We start from the raw sequence: 19,349 nt of genomic DNA, 5'->3' as shown, positions 1-19,349 counted from the left end.
ATTGGAACAGCCAAGTATATCGACTATAGTCATCAACAAGCACAACATAGTAGCGAAATTTGTCTAACAGATTCAATTGGGGCAGGCCCCCATACATCACAGCTAATGAGTTCAAGTGGTTTGGAACTGATGCGGCAAAAGTTGACTGGATGATCTTCCCTGTCAGATATTTTCACAGCAGATGCTCAAGAGAGCTTTTTCAGTAAAAGAAGTGATCGATCCCCATGATGGAGGCTTACCATGATATTTATAGGTTGCTGATGGAGGGAGAATGGGAGACATTTGTGTAGAGTCCTGTTTAGGCGTAGAGTCCTTGAGGGGAGTGGCTCTGTGATTCTGGGAATATTCCAGGTCCTAGGGTATCCCAGAAGAATATTCCCCTCTTATCTCGGAGATGCCAATTGTGTGAGGGGTGGATGAGAGCACGGGAACCTTGATGTTGACGCCAGGCCAAGGTGGTGGCACGGCCAGATAAGGGGCCGAGGTGGAAGCACGGCCTGATAGGGGGCCGAGGAGAAAGCACGGCCTCATGGAGGGCCGAGGTAGCAGCACGGCCCAATGAGGGCCGAGGTAGCAGCACGGCCCAATGAGGGCCGAGGTGGAAGCTTAGACCAATGGAGGGCCGAGGTAACTGCACGGCCAAATGGAGGGCCGAGGTGGCAACACGACGAGATAAGGTACTAGTAGCATTGGCCAGGATGCTCCTTACCCGTTTGGAGGTGGGCGAGAAGTACCCTCATCATGAACTAATAGAATCAAAAACAAAAAAAGGAAGTCTATGACTCATTGCACATTCACAAGCACCACAGGTAGAGTGAGTTACACTAGAAGATGGTAAGGCAAATTAATTTATGATTTGTCGAACAGTCTTGAATGATGGATGACCATGTCGACAGTGCGAGTTGCCCAAAGGAGCACGAACAGTGGTAAGGGACACAGTAGGAGAACGAGAGATCATCGGCAACTCATACAGTCCCTGGTTACTCAGCCGTGATACTACAGAGTCTGGTGCGTCTGTTCATCCTTGATCAAGAAAAATGATGAGTGGAATTCGAAATAAACTTTGTTATCAAAAGTAAAACGATGAACAGATAAAAGATTACGATGAATATCAGGAATATGTAGGACATTAGCCATAGGAAATTCTGAACCTGAACAACGAAGAACAGAGGAACCAACATTTGAAATGGACAAACGATCACCATTACCTACGATGACTTGATCAGGACCGGATTAGGGAGTGCTAACAGCCAGATTACTTATGTCTGCAGTTATGTGATTATTAGATCCAGTATCGATTAACCAAGAAGATGATACAGGTGAAGAAGTGGAGAAAGAATTTGTACCAAGAAAAGCGTGGTTAAAGCGTTGGGGGCAGTGGGAGGCCAGGTGACCAAGATGACAACAAATTTGACAACTCAGTGAGGTCGAGAACAAAGCCGGTGATGGAGCCAGCGGACCAGAGTTCTTGGAGAGCTGATCTTGAGATGGCCTCTGCTGATGGAGTTGCTCCTAGCGATGTCCATGATAATCTAATCAGATCCTCAATGATTCTGATCATAATAGGCAGGTTGCCTATTGGATCGATACTGATTGCCACGATACCGATTTCCTCGATATCCCGAGGAGCGTCGAGAACCACTGGACAAATTCTGAGTGGATGCCTTATTAGCAGTGGTAACATCAGAGATGGCCAAATCGGATGATTTAAGAAAATTCTCATGACTGAGCAGTAGACCACTAAGCTCCACAAACGAAACAGGCGTCACACGAAAACGAATGGACGTGGCGAAGTCACGGTATTCAGATCCAAGACCTCGGAGAACCGCCAGAACAAGATCTTCGTCACCGATCAGCTGATCAATAGCAGCCAGTGTGTCAGTGATGGTTCGAATAGAGGAGGTAGTCGGTGATCGAATCGGATCCGCGCTGAAGTCGAGAGTCGATCTTTAAGATCCATAACTCTTGTGCGGAAGGATGGAGCGAACACTCGAGCAAGAATGTTCCATGCATCACTGGAAGTGGTGGCGCTCACAACGTGAGAGATGGTGGATTCTGAAAGAGAAGATATGATCCATGACAAGATTAGTTGATCTTGACGATCCCACAGTATTGCCATTTCATCGGAAGAAACTGATTCAGCAACGGATATTGGACGTGGAAAGGAGCCATCCACTTATCCCAAGAGGTTGTAGCCTTTCAACAGAGGGAGGAACTGCGCTCTCCAAAGCATATAGTTGGAAGAGCCAAGCTTCAGAGGAAGCTGAGGTGCGACATTAGCAGAGATCAGGCTCTGAGGCATCTCCGACGAGATGGCCGTCGCTGTGGAAGACGACATCATAGTAGCAGAAAGAAGGAAGGAAAAAAAAGGAAAGAAAACTAGAGAGGACTCGTGAGAGTTCTTGCAGCTCTTGATATCATGTAAAGAATGCTTTCACTTTATTGATTGCTAACTATTACAAGTGGAATGAAAGAACCTCTTAAATCAAGCTGTTTGAGACTTAACTAATTGTGTCAAGTTGCATAATTGACTAACAGATTATGTAACAGACCTAGAGCTAGATACAGCAGCACTTGGAGTTGTGTTTGTGTGTGTGACAGAGTGCTTTGGTATATCCATGGTTTTAAGTATCTCTGATACCGATACGATACCCTCCGATACGTATCTTAAATTTAGTCGGCCGATACGATACACACCGATACGATACATTGAATTTTTTAAATCATTTCGTATCGATATATATCCTACAATACATACCGATACACCACTAATACACATCGATACGATACGACATGCCTCGATACGACTCTATGAAAAATATAAAATTGAGGTAAAATGTACGTTTCGGTATGTATTGGTACGTATCGGTGAGTATCGATATGTATCGATCAGTACGTATCGGTATATATCAGCACATATCGGTGAGTATTGATATATATATCGGTACGTATCGGTGAGTATTGATACGTATCGGTGCTACGGTCATCTAATGGCCAATATGGGTAATTTTTCAGAAAAAAACTATTTTTTGAAGGGTTTTTGTTCCAAAGTTGCTGTCAGCCATATTTCTCTCTAACTAAAGTGGAAATCAAGGTTGGAAAGAAGGATTTTACATTTATGGGACAACTATAGACCTTGAATTCTTAGTACGATACCCTTAATTTAGTGTTTATGCATAATACATGTTATCAATAGCTTTTTTTAACAAATTCTTTATGCAAAAGTGTTTAAAAAAATGTTTCATATCCATTTATGTGTGTATCTTTAGCGTATCTTAGTGTATCTCCGATACGATACGATACTCTCCGATACGTATCTTAATTTTGGCCGACCGATACGGCGATCGATACCGATACTTTAATCCTTGGGTATATCTATGACACCTCCACCCTCCTCATACCCTCCATGAAGGTTCGGCTGGTGGTTCCATCCACAGCCACAGCCACAGCCACAGCCACAATCAAACCCACTTCAGCTTCCCGACCATAGACTTGGGAGATGGGATCATCAATAAAGATGTGAGTTTAAGGAAGGAAATTGTCGAAAAAGTGCATGACTTGTCAGAGACATCGGGTTCTTCCAGGTGGTGAATCATTGGATCTCTATAATTGTACATTTTGGATGAGATGTTGGAAGGGATTAGAAGGCTTTACGAGCAAGACACAAAGGTGAAAAAACAGTTCTACACCCACGACCATGTCAACAGAAGGGCTGCATACAACTCCAATTTCAATCTTTATAGTTCTCCTGCAGCTGGTTGCCTAAAACTTGTAGTTAAGAGATATTCCCAATTACTATACCAACTTTAGTCCCACAACTAGAAATGAAGATACTAAGCAATTGACATTGGGCGGCCTCCCGTATTTAATATGATATGTTTTAAAATTGTGAAGGGAAAACCCAAAGCAGGCTGAGAACAGCAGGGATGTGTTTCATAGAGGTGTGAGACGAGTGATCAAACGACCCAAGACAAAAAAAACCAAGAAACAAGGTGGTGAGGTGAGCCAAGAACTATTAGTCCCATTGGGTTATTGACAAATGGTGGTAACCTTAACATGGCATGACGCGTTTGGTATTGCATACTCCTTCCTTTTAACATATTCCTTCCATATAACATATAACAGAGTCTATATCCTCCTCAATGCGATTTGGGATTGCATCATAACAGGTGCCATGATTGCAAAGTCTTTTTATCTCAAAGGAAATTGAACAAAACCCTTTATTTATCATTAACATAATTATAAGTTGCATTATACCCATTCAGATCAAAAGAGAGAAAACAAGTCTACAAAGTTTCAAAGCAAACAAATACTTAGGCAAAGACCAACCCAGTACTTAGCGATCAATATTTTCTATATGTGAAGTTGAAATTCACAGCTTGAAATGTTCCAACGCTGAGATCCCATTGAGTCCCTTTGAGTGGACATATGTGGTAAATTCTTTGACTGTGGTTTCTCTGTAGATGGGAGGAGTGTGCTCTGATAATAACTCCTTGATCGGCCCATAGATCCTTGTAGATGGTAGATAGCTGGTACTAAAGAAGCATGCCACTGATACTCTTGGCCCTATTTTATTTGCCAGTACTCGATGTTCAACACTCTTAAGCCTACCATTGGATATAAGCTGCCACAACCACAATCCACAAATCAATCAATTAGCAGAGAAGGGTGGGTTTTTTATATATAGTTTCATAAACTAACAGAGAAGGGGTAGATCCGACTTGCCTGGAGAAGATCCCCAATGTTGACAATAAGAGCTCCAGGGGTGGGGGGAACATCTACCCATTGGTTCTGATGAAGAACTTGGAGGCCACCGATCTGATCTTGAAGGAGGACAGTGAGGAAATCATAGTCGGCATGTTTGCTAGTGCCAATGGTCAGTTCTGGCTCAGGGCATGCAGGGTAGTAGTGACACATAAGGGCATTACCCTCGGCGCAACCCATGTCTGTCAAGTGTTTGAAGTTTAGTCCCAATGACTCCGACAGTAACTCAAACAAAACATTCCCCATTCGAATCACTTCCTTGTTGTACTCCAACAGTATATCTCTAGCAGATCAATCAAACTAGTTAGTATTTAGAAAAGTAGATTGAGAACAAGGGGATTACTAATTGGGTATACCAACCTGCAAACTGAAGGCAATTCATCAGGATTGAAAGGGGGAGGAGACATGAGGCAGTACAAGGAGTCCCTCCAATTGGCAGAAGGAGAGACGTAGAGAGAGAAATTGCTGCTGTGTAAAACCCTCTTGCCAGTTGTATCCCGTGAATATAGCGGTTTCTTCAATTCAATGTCTTGTTCGAAGAACCTTCGAACGCCTTGCAGCATCTCCTCCAATACACTCGTAGGGATCCCATGATTCACCACCTGGAAGAAACCCCAAGTCTCCGACGCCTTCCGGACCTGGTCGATCAGTTCCTTCCTTCGACTCGAGTCTTTCGTGTCAGTGATGCATTCCTGAAGGTCTATGATCGGAAAACTCAGTTGGGTCTGAGCGTGAGACTGACTCTGGATGGACTCTGCTTCATGGAGAGGGAGGTGGACATCAGAGGGGTTGAAGAAGATACGAGGTACCTTCACCACCCCGGAGTCTACGAGTCCTTTCACGCCAGCTTTAGTTTCATCGAATTCCTTCAAATCTGTTGTTCGGTTATAAGTACTCTCGCCTGAAACTTCCTCGGCGCCTGAGAAAGCCACCATTTCTTTACTCTTTTTCTTTCACTTCTTCCCTCCTCTCCTTCCCGCTTCCTATTTATTTTGAGTTAAGAGGACAGGGAAGTGTTTGGTACAGAAGTTTAGACTAGGGAGACGAACGACCTGGGTGGCAGCCAGGGTCGATAAAATTCCACACCTACCCCAAACACGAGTGAGCAGGTTTGGACTTTTGGAGGGGGGGGGGGGATCGTCTGTTTTTCTTCAACCATGTTTTTCTTGTTTTGCTATCTTCAGAAGGCGACATGTGACATTATTTTAAGTGAACGGCTAAGATTAAGTTAAAAATCAAACTGGATGTAATAACCTTCACCCAACTGAATTAATCTTGACCGTTGATGACATGTGTCATCTTCTGCAACTAACAAAACACAAGAAAAATAGGGATTAGAAAAATAGATGATTTTTATCCCTTTGGGGGTGGGGGTTGGGGAATCGTCTGTTTTTCTTCAACCATGTTTTTCTTGTTTTGCTATCTTCAGAAGGCGACATGTGACATTACTTTAAGTGAACGGCCAAGATTAAGTTAAAAACCAAACTGGATGTAATAACCTTCACCCAACTGAATTAATCTTGACCGTTGATGACATGTGTCATCTTCTGCAACTAACAAAACACAAGAAAAATAGGGATTAGAAAAATAGACGATTTTTATCCCTTTGGGGGTGGGGGTTGGGGAAAGGAAATTAAAGAAGAGATGTAGATGTGGTGCTGGGTGATTGGTGGCTGGTGCAGGTTGCAGGAGCTTGAGAAGGGAAGAACGAAAGAGGAAGAAGAGACTGATATTTGCAGATCTTTGGTTCCATGGAATCAGGATAACATGAACACGTGTATTTTGTTGGACGCTTTTGAATAATGGTTGTCCCTTCTAACCGTGGTCTTGGTCAGTTCTTCATATGAGAATCATTCTCATATTGTGTCTTGATGCATATATGGAAATCATTGAATCTCTCTCTTCTTATAATAAGTTTTTGCATTGAGTGGATTTCAAGTATGGATCAAACATCAAACAAAAATGATTCTTATACGAGAACGTGATCTAAACTCTCTAATCGTTATCACCGCAATATAGATTTTGACATTGTAGGTTGGATTTGATGAATTTTGAAAAGAAATCTTTAATTTCAGAAACAAAGAAAGGATCTCTTTCGTTTGAATTAAAATATGAGTGGTATATACGGCATTGCTACCTATTTATAGACTAAGTGCATAGACCAACCCCATAGAGAGTAATTGAATATCTCCCAAAATAAAGTCCAATTGCTGATGGGTTTTCGTGCATCGCTCTCAAGCATGCGAAGAAAGCTGGACCGCACTAGCATGCAACCTAGTTGTGCACTCCAACAAAATGGCTTTCCCGCTAGTAGCAATCAAACTACTGCACATGCGAACACACAACTATGGTCTACAATCAGCTAGTGCTCAGGCGTTTGCTAATGTGCACAGGACTTGTTTGGTTCTCACAGTTCACACGTCAAAGTACTTCGAAAGGTGCCAATAGGTGCGTGAAGTCAAAGCCCCAACATGTTCGCCCATTGGGTCGAGACCACACATAATAGTAATTTTGTATACTTTAGATTAGGGCAATTGAAGCTGCTACCCATTACTAAGAATCACATATAGTATTGGGCTCCATCCAATTAAGTTTATCAACATACATCCACTAATCCATACAGATACAATTATTGAATAATCTATGTCACAGATGTTCTATGGATACAACAAGCTATTCAATGCCCCAAAGTCTTATGCTTTTTTTTTTTTTTTCTGAACCACGAGAACTATGTTTTCGATCTCTATCTTTCTACTTGCAATAGGTTTTGGTATTTATCTATATTTTGCACTCTCAGTATCAGTTGACAAAGTCGAGGCTATTTTATTTAATCACTTTTATAGATTCTAGTTTTATAGTCCTTCATCAGTGGTTGTGAATGACGGATTTTTTCAATTTTTTCGACCTTGGTTCCATAGGAGCAAGTCAGAAAGATTGAGAAATAGAACCATCTAACTTGATTTTGTTCTCTTAACCATTGAGATTATCATCTTATGGTGAACCTCTTGTCCACGGATGTTCCTATTACACTTGTAGACTCTAAAGGATAAAAATCAACTATGTAGCATCTACATTGAGAATTCAAAATTCAAGTATTGTATATGCCATTAGTCCGATACTAATCTATACATAATGAAAACATTACAAAATATACTATACTAAAACTGATGACACCACCAGCCACCTTAAGGTACAAGAGGGTACATGAGCGCATGATCAAGATACAAGGCAGTGTCGCAAAGGCAAGAAGGGAGGGGAGGGGAGGGGAGGGGAGGAGAGAGAGAGAGAGAGATGCAATGGCGAAAAAAAATCAGCTTGCTCTCTCTCTCTCTCTCTCTCTCTCTCTCTCTCTCATGCTTCCCAAGTAATTAAACATGAGTTCAAGGCAACCCTCTTAAACTGCGAACTATAGCAGCACATGCACATCCATCTGTAGGCTGTAGGGGTCAGGTGATAAGAATATTTTAATATTATAAAATATTACTTAATTATATTTTTATAATTTCATGACATGACTCTTTGTCCATACCTGAGTGGCGTATTAAACTTAGACTTTTACCTAAAAAAAAAAAAACTTAGACACCAGTAGACCAGGCGCCCTTTATAAGATATTTTCTTGACCGTCCAAAAGTAAAAGTAGAAGCCGAAGCTAAACTGAAGGGTACAGATATCCTTCTCCCCTTAAGTACTTATAGGCATATCTTTTTACGTTCACGCCTCCAGTCATTGTCACAGAACTGTCCTTGCAAGAAGAAGAAAAGGGCATACTAAAAATGGTAGTTTCCGGCACCCAAGAGGAGGTTTCAGCCACTTATGACCGGAACAAGGAGTTGAGGGAATTCGATGATACTAAAGCTGGTGTGAAGGGACTGGTAGACGCTGGGGTGGTGAAGGTACCTCGTATCTTCGTCCACCCTCCTGATACCCTCCATGAAGGATCACCTGATTCCATCCGGAGCCAGAGCCAAACCCATCTCATAAACCCGATCATAGACTTGGCCGACGGCGTCATCGACAAAGATATGAATTTAAGGAAGGAAATCATCGAGAAAGTGCGTCAAGCATCGGAGACATCGGGGTTCTTCCAGGTGGTGAATCATGGAATCCCTGTAACTGTTCTTGATGAGATGCTGCAAGGGGTTAGAAGGTTTTACGAGCAAGACACAGAGGTGAAGAAACAGTTCTACATACGTGACTTTGCCAATAAAAGGGTTGTATACAATTCCAATTTCGATCTCTACAGCTCTAACGCTGCTGATTGGAGGGATACTTTGTTCTGCCTCATGGGTCCTCAACCTCTCAACCCTGACGAGTTGCCTGAGGCTTGCAGGTATGTGTTCTTCGTCTTCTCAGGCTTTGTGATCTTACTTTTTTCAGCTCAACTGAGTTTTCCTTTCTCATCTCCTTAATCTACAGAGATATATTGATGGATTACTCAGATCAAGTTAAAAGGTTGGGGACTATATTGTTTGAATTACTATCAGAGGCTTTGGGGCTAAATCCTAACAGGCTGAGGGAGATGGGTTGTGAAGATGGGCATCTCCTTATCTGTCACTATTATCCTGCTTGCCCTGAACCAGAACTGACGCTGGGTGCCACTAAGCATGCTGACAGTGGTTTCATCACTATCCTTCTACAAGACCATATTGGTGGACTCCAAGTTCTTGATCAGAACCAATGGGTTGATGTTCCCCCCACACCTGGAGCTCTGGTTGTGAACATTGGGGATCTTTTGCAGGCAAGTCTGTTATATTCCTAGTTCTATTGGGGACCCAGCAGCTACCCAAATTGTAATTTTCTCTCATTAATACCGTGGTTGTGGCTGCAGCTTATATCCAATGATAAGTTTAAAAGTGCTGAACATCGAGTATTGGCTCACAAAGTAGGTCCAAGACTATCTCTGGCATGCTTCTTCACAACAAGTTATCTACCATCAACAAAGATCTATGGGCCTATCAAGGAGTTGCTATTGGAGGACAATCCCCCCATCTACAGGGAAATCACAGTCACTGAATACACTTTACGCTACCTAGCAAAGGGACTTGAAGGGACTTCTACGTTGGAAGATTTCAAGTTGCAAACTATAAGTTCAGAAGATAAGAAATAGTGATAGTTTAAAATAAGATCCCAATGATTTCTATCATTTCATATGGGAGTAGTGTCCTCCATGGATGGCAGTTGTATGATTAATCAAGGTACCATTATTGTTTCTTCTTTAAAAGCATCCAAAATATTAACCTGAACTTGAAAATTGTTTTCCATATTCTACTATTGCTCCAGAACAAATTTACAAGCTATAATAATCAACGAGAAATCGAAATATGCCAACATGATAAGTCCATACCAGAAATATGAAGATCTTAATACACTTGCAATGTATTTTGGTTCCAAGTCTGCAATCACTTAACCATCAAGCAGGGTAAAAGAGGTCACCTTCACACTTGAATTGAACTAGAGACAACTGGTACACTTTTCTTTTTCGGTTGGGAGAGGGGGGTGGGGGAGGAGTACCAGATAGCTCAACAGAGAGGTTGCATAATTCAGAAACACCAACCATGACACTTAGAAGATGATTGCTAGAAATTACATGCAAAACCTTCCAGATCATCATCCCAGGACTGTCGAGGCAGTAGCCATTAGATCATTGTCTTGGGCTGCAACAACGGCATAAGCGACCACAAGATATCCATCCTCTGAAAGCCTTTCTTACTCTGCATCCCATTCACAGTGGAATTAAAAACTGCTCCATGAAAAACAAACACCAAAAGAAAGGAAAAAGATTTCTTCATATTCTAGTATTCTGTTACACCTGGCTTAGGCACAGAACCAAGGTGATCATATCAATCAAATGGACAAAGTCTACAGACATGGGAATGGACACTTTGTTTACAAATTCCAATCAACAGAACATGATTAATATATTTTTACTGTGCAAAAAGAGACTTGACTCTTTAATTTGTTTGATACCCCTTTAACTTACAAGTTAAGAGAATACAATCCCAGTTTAATGTATGATATGCATGTAACTTACAAGCTAAGAGAACACAATCCCAGTTTTACCAAAAGGAGGATTTCGTATCCACTCCAACTATGACAACATATCTACCATCTTCAATCAAAATCATACCTCAACGATAAAGGATGCCCATGTCTTTTCACCACGAACTTTTGTTACACCTTTTAAGATTGTAAGACCCAGACCTCTGAGGACCTCTGCTATATCAAAAAAAAGGCTGCATTCCTCGCACAACATCTACACAATTTGACCAACATATCAGGGAAACAATATGTCAGAAAAACGATGAATAAGAATGTTGATAAATTTGTGCATATTCAACAAGAACGAACCTCTACAAGCATCTGCCTATTCATGTTCAGATTCTCCACCACTATTGGACAAACTGCCTGGCTTCCCACCTCCAGAACCCAGCTTGAACCATATTCTGGTCTGCAAGATCCTAGTGAATCGATTCCCTTATCTTGCAACTGCATATTCAAAAATATTGTGTGAGTTTCATATATGCAGATCAGCAATCGGATTAAACGAACATGGTCTCCTTTCACATTCACTAATTAATGATGGAAATAGATCATGCCCCAGTTATCAAACACCAAGTTATAACAAGAGGTTGTGAAGAATAAACAAGGGCACTTGGCAGGCCAGCTTAAGGAACCATGGATATGTCCTACCCAACCCCAAGCAAAGAAAAAGGGGGGAGGGGTTGCAGGTGGGAATACCATAAACCATAGGGTTGAGAGAGAAAAGAAACAAGAAAACAATTTTCACTTCCTTTGCAAGAACCACTCTCATTATGGAAAAAGATTCTAGCTTCACAAAATTCTCAACCACTATGATGCTTACCATTGATTCGGCACACTTCTTTAAGTTATCGGCATGCTTGGTAAGACTCTGTAGAAAGAGCATGTGCTTGATTGTGTGCTCCAGAAGTGAATCAATACTGCACTGTGCAACCACCAAAAGGCCAAAGCTACTCAGTTTATATTAAGGTGACACCATGATAGATTTTTATGTGAAAGAGATGCACATATGAGCATCACAAATAGAACTTTTACCTTCAAACCATTAGGCACAAGCTCTCTGAGATCCTTAATACGATCTTGAATCAATTGCCTGTCCCTTGGTCTGGGTCTACAAGTTTCACCAGGTCTAGCCCTCTTTTTGCTGACTTTAGCTGGTTGAACCTGTCCACCCAATTGCTCGCTACATGTGCTAAGAGTTGTGGAGGATAATTCCTTTCGAGATCTTACGTGCATTTCTGTTGAACCCCAAGTAGAAGTCTTGTAATTTGCAACCTCTACAAGGGAGGAATCACCATTTGGTCCCCCTGCTGAAACACAAGCATGCTTAGCATGCAAAGACGTCTGTGGGCTGTTTTCAGTTGTCACAACTGACTCTGATAATTCACAGAATGAAGTCCCACTTTTAACACTGTTAACGCCTAGGCAAGCATTAGCTACCACTGCTTCTAGAAGATGATCTGACCCACACTGTGATCTAAACTGACTAATGCCCATCCCCTCCAATGGTTCCGCAGGTACACCAGGTTCTGTCATCAATGCATCACCCCAAGCATCATCATTCTTTTCCTGTTGCACATGAGCTGGACCAAGGGCTTCATGCAGCTCAAATCCAGCGGAGAAACTTAACGGATTATTAAGAGTATCCACATGTTCTATTTCAGTCTGTAACTCCAACTTGTGCTCCAAACCTTTTCCTCGCTGAATTTCAAATGGTTGAGGTGCATGGAGCCCCTCATTTTCAAGATGAATAATCCTATCACATTTAACTCCCTCCGAAATCTTAGAGACAACAGATTCTGCAGGGTGGAAAGGGAAATGTACTCCAGACTCCAGCATAAAATTATTTAAGTTTGTATCCACAGTACAGAAATCGTGTGACATTAGTGGATGAATGCGTCCTGAACGCACACATACATCCTTCCAGCCATTTGTGTCCTCCCCACACTTTTTGTGCTCGAGCAGTTTCATCTGCACACATTTCTGATTCTCTGGATCAAAGATTCCCAGGCAGTGTTGAAGAAACTGAGAATTTGCATCACCCCATAATGCAGGTGATTTGATTCCTACCTGTTTATCAACCATTTCAACAGCTTCTTTCGGACAGAGATCACAGAGAGAAAGAGCACGAGGGATGTTATTGAGTTTCTCGAAACAAGGCAATGAATTAGGTTGAGTATCTGGCTTTATAATGCTTACACCTTCATCTAGAATGCCAAGGCAATCTTTAATGATCTCTACATCTGAAGTTTTCTTTGGTATTTCTGACTGGGAGAGAAGCTACATCAGATGATAATACATTATAAAAAGACTCTGCTTCGCATAAAGAAAAAGTTACATACCAGACTTGAGGTGCTCTTCATAGAATATAGTGTTGCATCAGGAAGAAATCTTAGAGAGAAGATTTGTAGGGAATAAAATGTATCCTTGATATGACTCACCAAATTCAAATCCTCGAAAACCTGCTCCTCTCATAAGAAAGGTAAGGGAACAAAAGAAAAAAAGATCAACAGCTAAAGTTAACCAATTGTAAATGACATCATATATAGGAGAAAACAAGCCTGTATAATGATTCATCAAAAGAATTTGGAAAGAACAGGCTTATACTTTTGAAGTTAATTGGTACACATTTATGTTAAGAATAGTGGAGTTGAAAACCCAACACCACTGCAGCACCAGATATGCTATAGAACTACTGGTCAGTTGTCAACTCGATGATCTGACTTCAATCTTCCAAAGAGGAAGTTCATCTGACCTTTCCACATTTAAACAACTTGAAGAGAATGTGTTTAAACAATGTGCAGGTGTAAATGACTGATTGTTATGAAAAGAATTGTGATATTCAGTAGGACGTCAAGCATTTCAATGATGTATAAAAGAATACATAATAGCAGGTAAAAGATGCAAAATAAAAATTCCAACTGTCCATTCTCACTGATGAAACAAAAACCCCACCTAAATAATCCTGTTTCAACTTTAAAAAGTTTGAAAGAGCAAACCTATCACTGAAATACATGTGAAATTTGTTTGTTTGTTTTTTTTTTTTTTTTTTTTGGTAAGAAATGAAAAACAAATATCTCTAAAATACTATTTTAGAATAGAAAAAGCACGTATTTTAGAGCGATTAGAATGTGGTCAACACATTCACAGGTTCTTTTTATTAGAAAAGAAAAAACATTGTACGTTACATGTTTTCAGTCTTGTAATTGTATCCTCAGCATGCATGTATTTACATGGGCAAGGCTGAGGGATTAACCTTGGTCATAGATGGGTAAGGCTAATGAAACAGGTCCCAGATGACTTCGGAAATGATTTAAGGGTCCAGTGAACCAAGCTGGACACTGGGATGGGAAATCGTTAGTAAACTCACCAATTCAGCCAGTGGCTATAGAAGAAGAGATGGACAACAGCTTTGAGACTTCAGAATGTACTCTTGACCAATGCTCACAAAGAAGACCTAAATAAGCCAAACTGTACTCAAGCCCTGCAGATTTAAGTCAGAACTGGTTCCAAGCTGCATTGAAGTTGATTTCTAGGAACTCAATATCTGGGGCCAAATTATAAACTATTTTAGAGGTCTCATCCTGAGTTTAATTAACACGAGCATAAGTCTAATCTGTGAGAAATGATATTTGAGAGGGTTCTTCAAGTTTATGGGCATCCCAAACCAATGATAAATGCTTAAGAGTCTGCAGACATCCAAGTTCAGAGATTTAATTGGAGTCCAAGCATATAGTTGATTTATAACCCCATGTAAGCCCCTAGTTATCCAAGCATAGGATTCATTGCAATTAAACACATCAGTTTTTTCACTAATGATTTAATTGATGTAAGAAACTCAGAACTCAGAAGGTTTGCAGTCTACATAATTCAATTCCTCCACCAATGGCCAGGATTCCAATTTGATGGGCCCGGGTGAATGCCCTTCTTACGATAGTGTAAATACATAATTGGTAGTAAATAAATAAAAGCATGAATATCATTTTCTCACTAACAAATTCAACAAATTATGCTTTCAGATGACCATGTTATGCAGAGAGTTCAAATTATGCACCGCACCCATGTCCACACTTCATGTAACCATGCAAATTCTGGGAATGGAATCTTTGTCACCCAATTTGTAGCCTTTGTCACATCTAGATAACACAATCATATGATAAAAGGAGACAAAATTGAAACTTTTACATTAGACATTGTAGAATGGTATCTAGCTTGATCCCTTTAATTGTGTACAATATATCACTGTTTGAATATTAACAGGTCAGATTTACAAAAAGTTAATGATTTAGCTTACCGTATCTAAAGAGCCAAGTTGTACAACTCCAAGAGGAGTCACAGCAACAACAGCAATGGTCTACAAACAAAAGCAGGAAATCAGGTAAATCATAACACTCAGTTCAATTATCAAATGGAGTGATAATGTTATTCCATGACTAGACAACAACGGAATTTAAGTTCGAAAACCTGAAAAAGTTATGCATGGTTGTTCAGCCCCCCACCCCCAACCCCAACCCCAACCCCAACCCCAAAAAAATGTGAAACATGCAGACCCAACCAACCTCAACTGTCCAAATGATATAACGCCTCATGGACTGGCAATACCACCCATTTAGCAAAGTCTGGAGCAATTCCGAGCATTCACTCCAGCAACATCATTTGCCACCAAGATCAGTGACAGTCATCAGTTCACATGACCCAAAATGTCCCCTTTCCATACTCATCTCCAATCTTCCTGACAAGAAGTTATGCATGGTTGACAGTCCTACTGTCCAAAACAAACAATACCGTACAAATTTTTAACCACCAGAAGGGAATCCGGCAGAAGCTTCTGGTTTCCCCCAAATGGAATAAATTCTAGTCTGACTAATCCCAGAAATCTGCTAGGATTTTAAGAATCCACGTGGATAAAAGATTCGTCTTCACCTACCGCTCAAATTTAAAAAGGATCTGCAACCTAAATGGAAGAAATGGCCTAAACTTGACCACATATTGCAAAGCATGATGTGGTGGGTCATCATATGTGGGGCTCCCATCATCCAAAGTTGCAATCAATAATACAAGTCATTGATATGGACCATCTAATCAATAGAAGGCACCTATTCAAAGACCACGGCCTCAAACCACATCCACCAAATGAATGTACTCTACTAATCTGATCCACTCCAGAAATTACAGATCATATGAATAGGATCTTATATCTGTTGTGGATTAATAGGCACTCACTAGGAACCTAGTTGACCACTCTGGCAGGGGAAAATTATTCAGAGAGAAGAAAATGAGACACACTACTTATCAAAGAAAGAAACGAGAGGCATAACCATCCTAGCTGGTGAGATCGACCTCCATACCCATCTAACTATTTGGTGCATCATATCTGTTGTATTAGGCATTGTGCACAACTAGAACACGTGAAACACAATAAATAAAGGATAGACAAAGGAACTTACCCTAATCCCAGATGAAAACTGAGTTTGCCACCCATCACAGTACTGGAAATCACCAAAATGAAACAATATGAATAATGAGGTAATAACATTAGTAGAGTATCCTCATTTTTGTTATGGAGATAGAATGAACATGCATGAAAATTATTTATTCACTGGAAGACAAGAAAAATCCTTACTTTAGATGATGACCGGGAACCAGATGCAGGCCTGTCTGCAAAAGTCCACTGATGTGTTCCAGATGCTGCCACTTGGCCAATAATCCTGCTAAATATTAAGATCACAGAGCCTTTAAATGTAACCATTCTTACACAAACAGTCAAGCGAAAATAAAAGTGTAAATACTAAAATATGTCAGGGAGAAATTCTTTAGGATCTGAAATTCTAAGATTATTAGAGGGCATAGACAAGATGACAAAAAAAATCTGCTATAACTCAAAGTCACAAACGTAATTCTATCCACATCAATTTAACTGACTCACAAGATAGCAGCTACTCGGAGAACACATCAAACACTTGTAAAACGGGAATACCAAAACCTTGAGATAGCACCTAACCAACCACCCCACATCCCAATCAACCAGCACCAAAAAATAAATAAAACAAAATAAAATAGAAACAACAAAGAAGAAAAAGAAGAAGTGTATACAAGCATACCCTTCACCAAAAGGATATACAGCATATGTCATCTTTGCCAGGGCTAATCCAAGTGGGTCCTGTTGATACCTCCCATCATTGAAATCCACAAGGGTATCTATATAGCACATGTTCTCTGAATGGTCAGGAAGTTCATGGTTATTGTAGTAAGCATCCTCCCAAGTCAAATTCCTGAAACGGGTTCCATGCCCCCACAGAAAGAAAAGAAGAAAAGGATGGAAACCAATTAATCTTGGAGCAATAACAACTAATTATATAAAAGAACAATTAAAGATTGACGGTTTAAATAGCTCAGAAAAATTAAATAACGAAAGGGGAAGAATAGATGATGACAACTGAAATCAGAAAATGGGTCCCATGCACCCAAAAAAGATAGAAGTGTATTCACCTCAAAGCAATAGCAACTAATTATCTAAAGGAGCACACAGATAATTTAAATGGTTAAATTAAATTAATATAAGAAAATAATTAACCTCATCAAGAAACATATTAGCACCAGACATCATCTATGCAGATCTATTGCAGTTTTTACCTACCATGCAAGGCCATTATCCTAGGTAACAGTCCAACAAATGAGTCGTAAGTCATGGCTACCATCTCCAACCTTAAGAAAGTCTGGCTGGAATAACCATGGTTCTTCAAGATTTTGAAGACACTGATAAATGAAAATCACTGTACTTACGAAAAGGGAATAAAGTTTTATCATATAAATTTTGGAGGTTGGTACTCACATAACTTCCTAATTGAGTCAGCCTGATTGAGTTTCAAGTGCATCAGCTACTCTAATTCTAACTGTAATGTGAAGATCACAACCAAAGAATAAAAGGCAATACTAAGTGCAACTAAGATACAGAAAATAGTGATGTGACATCCTGATTGGTAATTGCATCATCATTTCCTAGTATTGAAAATATGCATTCCTTCTAAATAAAATATCTACAAAATTGCAAACATAAAAAAAGAATCATTATCAAAAGCAATGAAACTGAAGCTCTCCAAAAACTAAAATCAAGAAGTATAAATGGTGATAACTGTGGTTCACTGATAAGAGAGCTACCCAGTGCTTAAATACGTTAGCATTATATATGAGGATACAATTCGGAAACTAATACTATAACAGAACCAAAAACCTCAACTTTTTATCTTAACTTCATATTTTCTAGAGCAGGCAATAGTGATGAACAGGGTAATTTAAAGAAAAAAAAAAAAAAACGGAAGCAAACTTACATGCGACCTCGATGTTTAAGCTTCCAAAAGACTGCGTATTTCCACTTTGTCTTGCGACAGAGGCTTCTGAGAGTTTCCCGCAAGTAAGTACCCATCTCGACACCCATCAAATTTCTAGCTCCCCTACGAACATTCCCAGGGTTAAACCCCAGAGAACCCTAAAGTTTCTCCAATGCATAGCCCTAGCTGCCTCTGTAAGAACCTCTTCCCGCTTGTTTCCTTCGTAAACCCGCCCGTCGTTTTATTGGTGGTCCAACAGTAGGGAGAAGCAAATGGTCCATCTCCCAGCCACTCAGACAATCCGTCCCAAGACCCAAATCTCTTTTAGAATCCTTAGAGCTCAATAATTCAAAAAATCTATACAATCAAACTACCCAGATCAATATTCAAAGCCCCCGAACAGCTCAGCCTATCCGAGCATTTAGCCATAAATTTTAGATTAGCTGCAGAGCCCTTCAATCCTCCTCTAAGAATTCCTTCAATTATACTTAAACAATTCGAAGAAGGAACATAACTTCGTTGGAATTGCATTAAGCTAAGAAAAAAACAGAAAAGAAAAAGATGATGCTTCAGCTTACTGCTTCAGATACTCCAACTTCACTTGCAGCCATTCCTTGACAGAGAACTTCGAAACTGAAGAGAATTAATAGTTTCCAACACAATTTTCAGAGGAAGAAGTAGAAACTCTTCGAGGGCTTTTCTGCTCTCAGGCTCTGCTAAAGCAATCGAAGAACGATTCGATGTTTAATATATATCGCTTATATAAAAGAAGCAGCTCTGCCTCTTGAGTCTCTCGTCCGCTTCATTTTAAAAGAAGTGCCTTTCGTCTAAATAACGCAGGATGCTTAACGCGCACACTCCCCCATTGGGTACAGTGGCAGCTCCTACGCTTCAAGCGTATGGTAGAGCCTTACCCCTGACAAACCATGAAATAACTGAATCATAATCATAAGGAAATGACAAAGATAACCCACTAAACTCCTTGTAAGTTTCTTCATCCACTGTTCATCAGCATTTTAGGATTTAGGAGAAGAGGAAGAGGAAGAGGAAGAAGAGTTCCAAGCATTTCATGGTGGGAGGAAGAGAGAGAAAGCTAGAGAGAGAGAGAGACAGAGCCAACCCTTGAAAAGAGTGTTTGTTCTTAAGAGGTAAGTGGATGGAATTGGATTTGAAAAAGAGTGATTGTTCTTAAGAGGTAAGTGGTTGGGACAAGGTGGG

The 19,349-nt window shown here is 40.3% G+C and overlaps 4 protein-coding genes across 7 annotated transcripts; 1 reads left to right on the top strand and 3 right to left on the bottom strand.

The window, feature by feature from the left end:
- Nucleotides 1-1,544: 1,544 nt before the first annotated feature.
- Nucleotides 1,545-2,119, bottom strand: LOC122079661. Its single transcript, XM_042646315.1, has 2 exons — nucleotides 1,964-2,119; nucleotides 1,545-1,856 (listed from the first exon to the last, which is right to left on the bottom strand). The coding sequence occupies exons 1-2, from the start codon at nucleotides 2,117-2,119 to the stop codon at nucleotides 1,545-1,547; spliced, it is 468 nt and encodes a 155-aa protein (XP_042502249.1).
- Nucleotides 2,120-4,188: 2,069 nt separating this feature from the next.
- On the bottom strand, nucleotides 4,189-5,861 carry LOC122080288 (1-aminocyclopropane-1-carboxylate oxidase homolog 1-like). Its single transcript, XM_042647245.1, has 3 exons — nucleotides 5,125-5,861; nucleotides 4,726-5,047; nucleotides 4,189-4,624 (listed from the first exon to the last, which is right to left on the bottom strand). The coding sequence occupies exons 1-3, from the start codon at nucleotides 5,697-5,699 to the stop codon at nucleotides 4,373-4,375; spliced, it is 1,149 nt and encodes a 382-aa protein (XP_042503179.1). The 5' UTR covers nucleotides 5,700-5,861; the 3' UTR covers nucleotides 4,189-4,372.
- Nucleotides 5,862-8,399: 2,538 nt separating this feature from the next.
- LOC122080287 (1-aminocyclopropane-1-carboxylate oxidase homolog 1-like) lies at nucleotides 8,400-10,025 on the top strand. Its single transcript, XM_042647244.1, has 3 exons — nucleotides 8,400-9,094; nucleotides 9,181-9,502; nucleotides 9,593-10,025. Exons 1-3 carry the CDS (start codon nucleotides 8,538-8,540, stop codon nucleotides 9,869-9,871), a joined length of 1,158 nt encoding a protein of 385 aa, XP_042503178.1. The 5' UTR covers nucleotides 8,400-8,537; the 3' UTR covers nucleotides 9,872-10,025.
- A 59-nt stretch (nucleotides 10,026-10,084) lies between these two features.
- Nucleotides 10,085-19,293, bottom strand: LOC122080286 (transcription factor EMB1444-like). 4 transcript variants are annotated; one of them, XM_042647240.1, is made up of 12 exons: nucleotides 18,132-19,285; nucleotides 16,905-17,075; nucleotides 16,427-16,514; nucleotides 16,251-16,292; nucleotides 15,098-15,157; nucleotides 13,146-13,265; nucleotides 12,874-13,071; nucleotides 11,839-12,786; nucleotides 11,627-11,728; nucleotides 11,113-11,250; nucleotides 10,892-11,017; nucleotides 10,085-10,475 (listed from the first exon to the last, which is right to left on the bottom strand). In XM_042647240.1, exons 1-12 carry the CDS (start codon nucleotides 18,236-18,238, stop codon nucleotides 10,401-10,403), a joined length of 2,175 nt encoding a protein of 724 aa, XP_042503174.1. In that variant the 5' UTR covers nucleotides 18,239-19,285; the 3' UTR covers nucleotides 10,085-10,400. The 4 variants fall into 4 exon arrangements, 3 of the variants coding, with proteins under 3 accessions (XP_042503174.1, XP_042503176.1, XP_042503175.1); XM_042647242.1 differs by having other exon boundaries at nucleotides 11,839-12,774; nucleotides 18,132-19,283; XM_042647241.1 differs by having other exon boundaries at nucleotides 16,427-16,511; nucleotides 18,132-19,283.
- Between the last annotated feature and the right edge of the window lie 56 nt (nucleotides 19,294-19,349).

This window comes from Macadamia integrifolia, chromosome 5 (genome assembly GCF_013358625.1).
Source record: "Macadamia integrifolia cultivar HAES 741 chromosome 5, SCU_Mint_v3, whole genome shotgun sequence".
Classification (NCBI taxonomy): domain Eukaryota; kingdom Viridiplantae; phylum Streptophyta; class Magnoliopsida; order Proteales; family Proteaceae; genus Macadamia; species Macadamia integrifolia.
Note: the sequence above shows the minus strand (reverse complement) of the source record. Positions and strands in the feature narration are given on the sequence as shown.